The following is a 7,905-nucleotide window of genomic DNA, read 5'->3' as shown; positions in this document are numbered from 1 at the left end:
TAGCCCAGTCCCCCAGGCCGCCCTGCCCCCCCTACCACTTACGGACAGGGGAATCGCAATGGCAACAGACGGAAAGGGATGGCGTGGGGCTTGGCTCAAAGCCACACAGAGCAGAGTTATGCAGCAATTATTGAGAAAAGTCTCATTGTCATCGAAGAGGGAAACGAGAGCGAGCGGGTACGGGCAGGAGCAGGAGCAGAAGCAGAAGCAGGAGACAAAACAGCACAGCACAGAAGGGACATCCCGAGCCTTGAGCATTGATCAATTTTCTCAGGACTGATTCTTCGTGGATTGATTCTTTGAAGTTGAATTTCCCGTTTGGGAAACTCCTTTTGGGTACTCCCTTTGGCAAGGAGATTGCCATCAGGTGCTGCCCTGTTCTTTGGTCCTAGATGGCCTTCGACGCAGTCACCGATGGCAGTCATTGATGGCCGGGGGATTCTATGAATTATCTGCTCACACTCAAAAAGGGCAAGTTAAATGCAAGGGTAGAGAGGAAACCCATCAAAGGGTGTTCCGAGGAATGATTTGCTATTTGGGAAGCTCAGCGAATGATCGGTGGGCACTTGCCGAAGAGTCATCATCGATCCTCAAGCAAAAGCCTCCTGCCACAAAAGATAAAAGACACAAATGATAGGCAACAAATTCGGTGATCGTCTCTGCTGGCGGAAAACCCCTGGAAGCCACAGCTTTGAGCATTAAGTTTACGTCCATTATGTTTCCATTTACTTATCTTTCCGTACTGAAGGATGGTCTCCAGGGATCCCTAGACCAAGCCCCGGAACATGTACCCGTACCCGCACCCGCACCCATTCCCAGCTGCTGCTGCTGCTCCACCTTCAGCTCCAGTTCCAGCTGCTAATGAGCTACGATGTCCTGGCCACTCGATGTCCTTTGGCCCAAAGTATTTATGGTTTTTTACAACACTCCTCCTGGCGGAGTGTGTTGGCAGCTGGTGGGGGACAGCGGGACAGCGGGACAGCAGGACAGCAGTGAATGCGGGTGCTAATAGGATTTGTGCTCTGTTTATGTGGATGCTAATTAGAGGGCAAAACACACACACACACACACACACACATTTTTGCTGCCTTCTGGTTAATTGATGAAATGAAATGAATAGCGCCAAGGGCCACAAACAACTTTCCACCCGGCGACCGGCGACCGGCCACCAACGACCGACGACCGACGACCGACGACCGACGGTTTGGAAGCCATAAAAACAGGGCAAACTTATCGGACGGGCGACACGCCTCGCTCGACCCAGTGCGGCCAGTTCTCTGCCGCTCTCTGGAGTCCGAGGCCGAGTCCGAGCCCGAGTACGTAGTCCGGAGTACAGAGTCCGGAGTGCGGAGTGCGGACACTCTGTCAAATGCAAATGCAAATGAGCCTAAAAGTAGACAACGATGATAAATATCGCTTTAAATGACAGAAGGACGCAGGACGATGACGACGAGCGGGGAGTGCTGGGTGGGCCGTGGAAGTTAATTGCCACGACATAAAAGAAACTTTCCGAAACAGTAAATAGATTGGAACTGGTGGAGGGGGGGTGGGAGGGGGGATTGCGAAAGTTTTCCATACATTGGACTGAACAGGGACCGGGGACCGGGGACCGGAGAGCGGCTCTCTGCCGATCCCAGGTGCTGCGGCTTCCAGCCAGTCTGTCGGACTCTCCTCGTGGTTAGGGTATGCCGCCAGTGAACATGTCCCCTCATTAGCGAAAGAAGAGATCCCTCGGCTGCCACCCACAGTCCCCCTTCCACAGTCCATCCACTTGACAGCAGTCACCTGATGCCCCCCGGCGGCCGTGGAGGGAGACCAGCGATGAGAGACCAAAGACCAGAGACCAATTCGAGTATGACTTGCAGGCACACTCTCTCCTCGCTCTCCTCGCTCTCCTCGCTCTCTCCCCGCTGTATCTGTGTGCCTCCTTTGGGCTGTTGCTCCTTGGTAATTGCTCGCCTAATTGGATGCATCAACATCGATGTTGTCATCTTGGCCAGCGCCTGGCTCCGGCTCTGGCTCTGGCTCTGTCTCTGGCTACGACTCCTCTCTCCTCTGTGTGTCCTGTGTCCAGTGTCCTGTTTCCAGGCAATGCGAAAAATGTCCGCAAGAATTATCAGCAATGCTTCAGCAATTGGCACTGCCATTCGATGGCTGTGGCAGTGGCAGCTGGCCCCATAGCTCTCTTCGACTGCGGTCAGCAATGGGAACCGACTGCGGTTTCATCTCTCTCCAGCTCTTGTGGGCTTTCCAGCTGGCTTTGCCCCTGCCACCGTCCTTGGGAGGAAAGTCCTTTTTGGTCAATTATGAAAGGCAATTAACGCGCCACGATTTGCCTGCCATGCAGCCGGGCAGCCATGCAGCCGGAAGAGGCTTGCCGCAGCACACACAGGTAAGAATGCGAGGCATGCGGTTAATTGGAGAACCTGTTGCTACCGCAATTTCTCATTTCTCACTTCTTACTTCTCAGTTCTCAGTTCTCGGCTCTCAGTTCTCAGTTATCAGCTATCAGCGGGAGACAAGTGCGAGAAAGCCTTTGGCCAATGTCTGGAATTTGATTTGCTTGCAGCAGCAGCAGCAGCAGCAGCAATGACTTGAGGTTCGATTCAGTTGGAATTTCCCAGGGAATTTGATAGGGGAAAATGAGCTTCAAGTGGTTTCAAATTGTCAGCCACACCAACACCAAAAGCAACACCAAAAGCAACACCAACAGCAAACAGCAAACAGTCCCTGAGGCTTGACAGCCATCAAATGAAGAGCACTTGTGCGGCTTAGGGCCCCCCAAACTGAACCAACTGAAGGTTGCATGGATGCCGAGTGCCGAGTGCAGAGTGCCGAGTGGAAGGGGTGCAAAGGTGCAGAGGTGGATATTCAATCATGTGGTTCCATTCAGATGGAATTTGAGGTGGAATTTGCGTGTGACATTAGTTCCCAAACAGCCCAAAGTCGCCCCAAAATAACCTCCATCGGAACTCTATCCTGTGTTTAACTCCATTCCATTGAGCTATCTATAGATGCCCACCGAGAGGGAGAGAGAGGCGGAACTCAACAGAAGTTTCGTTGAAGTAAAGTGCCAAGAGGTTGCCTGCAACTCGCATTCAATGTGGCAGCCTTCCCAGGAACATGAATCCTGGATGCAGTCCGCAGACATTTAAATACAAGACACAATTCAATAAATGTGCCACTGGCTGCAGGCTTTGGCTTGAGGGCAGAGGCAGAGGCAGAGGCAGAGTCAGGCTGTCTTCAGGCCGTCTTCACTTTAAAAGCAGCAAAAAGAGGAGTCCAAAGAAGGTTTCCATAGCGAAGAATGGCCCACAAATATGTTTCCCTTCGCGTCTCCATCCCCTCTAGTGCCCCTCTTGGTGGCAGGCCTTGTCCTTGTCCCCCCCCCCCCGCTCATGTTCTTCCAGCAAAAGAAAATAAAAAAGTAGAAAGGGAAACGCCATCCAATTATCGAAACAACTACGCCTATAAATTGTCCGTGTTAAAAAAGTACACCAACGAAATTTATGATAATTGTAAAATATGTTTTCTAGCTCAAGTGGGGAGCTCCTGCACCCGCCACTGCCCCCACCACTTGCCCTTGCGAGGCCTCCAGCCAGCCAACAAATTGTTGCCTGCCAGGTGGAAAAATCTCCTCTTTTGCTTGTTCTTTCTTCTGCAGCAGATGCTTCTGGCAATCACAGAGGGTGTTGGTGAGGGGGGGTTGAAGAGAGAGTTGTGTTTGGTGTATGGGGTTGGGGGTTGGGGGTTGGGTGGGCAGTGTCGCTGTTGCATTGATTTTTCGCTGCTTCTTCGCCGCTGCTGCCGCTGCTGCTGCCGCTGCTGCTGCTGCTGCTCCCAAGCAAATGTCATTGACCACACGGCGAACAACAAAGGGGCGTTGCAAAGAGCAAGAGCGTTGTCCGGAAAGGGGCTGGTGGTGGGTGGTGGGTGGTGGGGGTGGGGGGTGGACGCCACTACTCGCCACAGTCAACAACCACCAAAAGTAATCATCGCAAACGTTGCTTTTGGGGGGCGGGGCGGCCATGGGCATGCGGATGGGCATGCGGAGCAGACCGATGACGATGACGAGGACGAGCAAGGGAGGAGGAGGAGGCAAAGCCGAGTACTGCTGTAAGGACAACCCGCTGTGTAAGCTGTGAGCTGTGAGCGTCAAGGAAAACTAAATATGACGGCCTTTGCTCCTCCAGCGCCATCCCCTCTCCGCTCTCCGCTCTCCACTCCCCAAGCCCAAGCAGGAGCCAGAGGCAGAGCCAGCGTTCAGCGTTCAGCGTCCAGAGTGCTGCTGTCCATCCTGCAGCCCTGCAAGGAGCAATGCGATTAACGTTTCAATATGCGACAGTTGCAGCGCAGCGCAGCGCAGCTCGGCAATGGCATGGCCATCGTCTGACTTTTGTTGGGTGCACCACCATCACCCACCCACCACCCGCCAGGGGAGGTAGGCAGGGTGGTGCTGGGGGGTGTTAATTTACCATACATGTGGCATGGTCTCGTCTCGTCTCGTCTCGTTTTGTGGACCGCCTGTGGTCCAGCGCCGCTTGGCGGTTGCATTCATAGAAAATTACGCGCTAAGCTGCAGCAGCGATTCCGAATGGAATCGAGAATGGGATTGGGACTGGGATTGGGGACTGGGACTGGGGATTGGTAATGGAATTGGGGAAGCGATTTGGATTCGGATTGGGCACGGGGATGGGGATTGGCTTAGCAAAATGGAATTCGGCTGCAGGGGTTGGGGAGGGGTGGAGGGGCAGGGCACTCTCCCGCTGTTGCTTCTGTGGCTCCTTGAACTCAGACTCCGTTTGAACCCAGACTCCCTCCCGCTGGCTGGCTGGCAGGAGCTGGAGCTGGAGCTGGAGCTGGACACCGAAAAGGTCATTATAACTTTGGCATAGAATTCGCAAAGAACTTTCTCAGATGTAGCGCCCACAATGGGAGGAGCGGAGCTGCTCTCCTGTGGGAAGTGCTCTGAATCCAGCAGATGGTAGCTCGTAGGAGAGTCTCCACTGTACTCCGGCCACTGCTGGATGGGACTCCAAGCAAACGTAAGCCACTCATCCGCCCACCCACAATCCTACTCCCTCCCCTCCCCACCCTGCCTGCCCCACTCCCAGGTAAAAGCAAACGAAACGGAAACAAAGGCAGATGGGAAATAGTTTAGGACACGACACGACACGACACGGCACGGCACGGCTTACGTTACGTAATCAGCTGAAAGCGGAATAAGAAAATTGCACCTGACGGACGAGGGGGAATTTCCTTGATTGCCATGCATAACAACCGGAACGAGGAAGGAGAACACACAGAGAAAGAGAGATAAAGAGAGAGAGAGAGAGAGAGATATAGTGGGAAGGAAATGTTGCAGAGATTTGCAGAAGTGAGAGAAGTAAATCCCCCGGGGGATGGTTAGATTACGTTATGACAATGGTTTGATTACGTTACGTATTTGTATTTGTATCTGTATTTGTATCTGCATCTGGATGCATCTGTAACTAGACTCAAAGACTCAACGACGATCTCCTGTCCATGGTTACAGCAAGCTAATCCCAAGACTCCCCCCACCCGCCCACAGTTCGTCCCCTCAAACAGATCCAGATCCTTCATCTGCCAGATTTTGTTGTCGTTCATCATTTGTGTGAGATTCATTGAGACGAGTAGGCAAACGTTTTCAGCTCGAACATATACTCGCTGAGCAGGCTCATTCCCCAGTTCAATCGAATGTCGCGTACAGTTCACACCAGAGAGTAAATATCCGAGTAAAAATTCCACATTTTCCAAGCTAAATTTGTTCAAATATTTCCTGAAATTCCATAAATTAAATATACTTCCTTGTCTTGTCTCGTCTCGTCTCATTCGGTGGGCTGTCTTCCCAGCACAGTGTACGTTTCAGTAGGGAAATCATATTTTAAATCACTTGCGAGCTTAAACGACTCTTTTGGCTTTCAGTCGAATGAGTTGGGCGGACAAAAAACCTGTGCATAATCCGCAGGAGGAGCCCAAAAAGATAGCAATTGTTGCACCCACCACGGAGATGCAGGCCAAGCAGGACAATGAACCAGAGGAAGTGGGCACGGCCACACAGCTCAAGAGTGGGAGTGAGCCAAATGAAGTCAAGCAGGTCCAGAAGGACAATGACGATGATCAAGAGGATGAATATCTGCAGGCCAAGACGGACACAGCCAATCCACAGCTTGAAATCAAAAGTTCAATGCCAGAGGGAGACAGTGATCAACAGGCCACGGATGGGCAGGGCAAGACAGGAACAGATGGAACAGATGTCGATACACAACCGCCAGAAGAGGCATCAGAGGATGTTAAATATGTTTTCTCGGTTGAAAAGATGAAGCAGAGTCTTTTGGAGTCCATAGTGCAAGAGGCCATGGAGGTGCAGGCTATGGAAATGGAGGCCCTGCTGCTGGGGAACAAGACGGCAGCAGGACCACCCATCAAGAGTGCCGAGGATCGCCTAGCCAAGAAGTGCCAGGACAGGGAGGACAGGGAGGCCAAGAAGGCCGCCTATGAGTATTGGCTGGCTCTCAAGCCCATGAAGAAGGTCATCTCCACTCTGATCAAGTCGCGCCAAGCCCCCAAGCTCAAGTGGTTCGATGTACACCTGGTGACTGCAGGCAATTTCAAAAACCTCAAATATAAGGGCGCCGCCCACACTATCGACGAGAAGGACAAGGATCCAAAGAGCTCTAGTGCTACCAAACCCGTCTAAATCACTAGCATTTATTCCCAATTTGTTCCGTGTTAAATAAATGTAATTCATGTTAAATGCGCCTCTTGGGGTAGCCCAAAAGAATAGCACAGACTAGCCGGTATCGTAAAATAGTTTGCAGGATCAATCAGCGCCTTCTTTCTGCTAGAAGCTGATATATGGATCACCATATCAGAGAGAGAGAGGGAGAGAAATGCCTTGTGAAACGAATACGAGAATCCTCTCCACGATTCTTCACTCACTTATGAAGGGGCTCACTGTACTTTGCAGGAAGGTGAGTAATGTGGTGGTCGTTGGGGAAGGAGTAGGAGTGCTCCCACGATGAATACAGTTGAAAAGTACGAAAGAAGATACTTCCCATAGAAGATACTTTCCATGGAAGATACTTCCGTTGGAAGATACTTCTGACTGAATATACTTTTGTCAGATACCTTTAGGCTGTTCGGAAAACCAGAATATATCAGATACTAATGTATCTGACAGATACAAATGTATCTTTTGGGTTTGTATCTGTAAGATACTGTATAAACATACTTCTATCTTTATCCTTGTATCTGACAGATACAAATGTATCTTTTGGGTATGTATCTGTAAGATACTGTGTAAACATACTTCTATCTTTATCCTTGTATCTGACAGATACAAATGTATCTTTTGGGTATGTATCTGTAAGATACTGTATAAATATACTTCTATCTTTATCCTTGTATCTGACAGATACAAATGTATCTTTTGGGTATGTATCTGTAAGATACTGTATAAGCATACTTCTATCTTTATCCTTGTATCTGACAGATACAAATGTATCTTTTGGGTATGTATCTGTAAGATACTGTATAAACATACTTCTATCTATATTTCCATTTATGAATGGACTGGAACGGACATGATTCCGCTTCGAATTCACCGGAAATAATTAATTTTTAATTGTGTTGTATTTTTGTAGCCGAAAAAATCACTCACCCACAATAGCCGCACAAAAGAATCCAATATGTATACCCACAGAGTGCTCTAAGAATAAACTGTGCATATCCAGCTAAATGTTTAAGTTTTAAGTTTTACGGATAATCATCGGTGATAATTAATTATCCGTAATAATTACTATTATTCATTTTCCCTAATGATTATTTTTATGAGCCAAGGCGAATAATATACACTATGCACAGGCACATTTGCATATGTAC

The 7,905-nt window shown here is 49.8% G+C and overlaps 1 protein-coding gene across 1 annotated transcript; it reads left to right on the top strand.

Moving 5' to 3' along the window:
- The first annotated feature begins 5,709 nt into the window (after positions 1 to 5,709).
- On the top strand, positions 5,710 to 6,778 carry LOC111068706. The gene is made up of 2 exons (XM_022358386.2): positions 5,710 to 5,879; positions 5,947 to 6,778. The coding sequence occupies exon 2, from the start codon at positions 5,951 to 5,953 to the stop codon at positions 6,719 to 6,721; it is 771 nt and encodes a 256-aa protein (XP_022214078.2). The 5' UTR covers positions 5,710 to 5,879; positions 5,947 to 5,950; the 3' UTR covers positions 6,722 to 6,778.
- The last annotated feature ends 1,127 nt before the right edge of the window (positions 6,779 to 7,905 follow it).

The sequence above is a fragment of the Drosophila obscura genome, unplaced genomic scaffold (genome assembly GCF_018151105.1).
Source record: "Drosophila obscura isolate BZ-5 IFL unplaced genomic scaffold, ASM1815110v1 contig_73, whole genome shotgun sequence".
NCBI classification, from domain to species: Eukaryota; Metazoa; Arthropoda; class Insecta; order Diptera; family Drosophilidae; genus Drosophila; species Drosophila obscura.
Note: the sequence above shows the minus strand (reverse complement) of the source record. Positions and strands in the feature narration are given on the sequence as shown.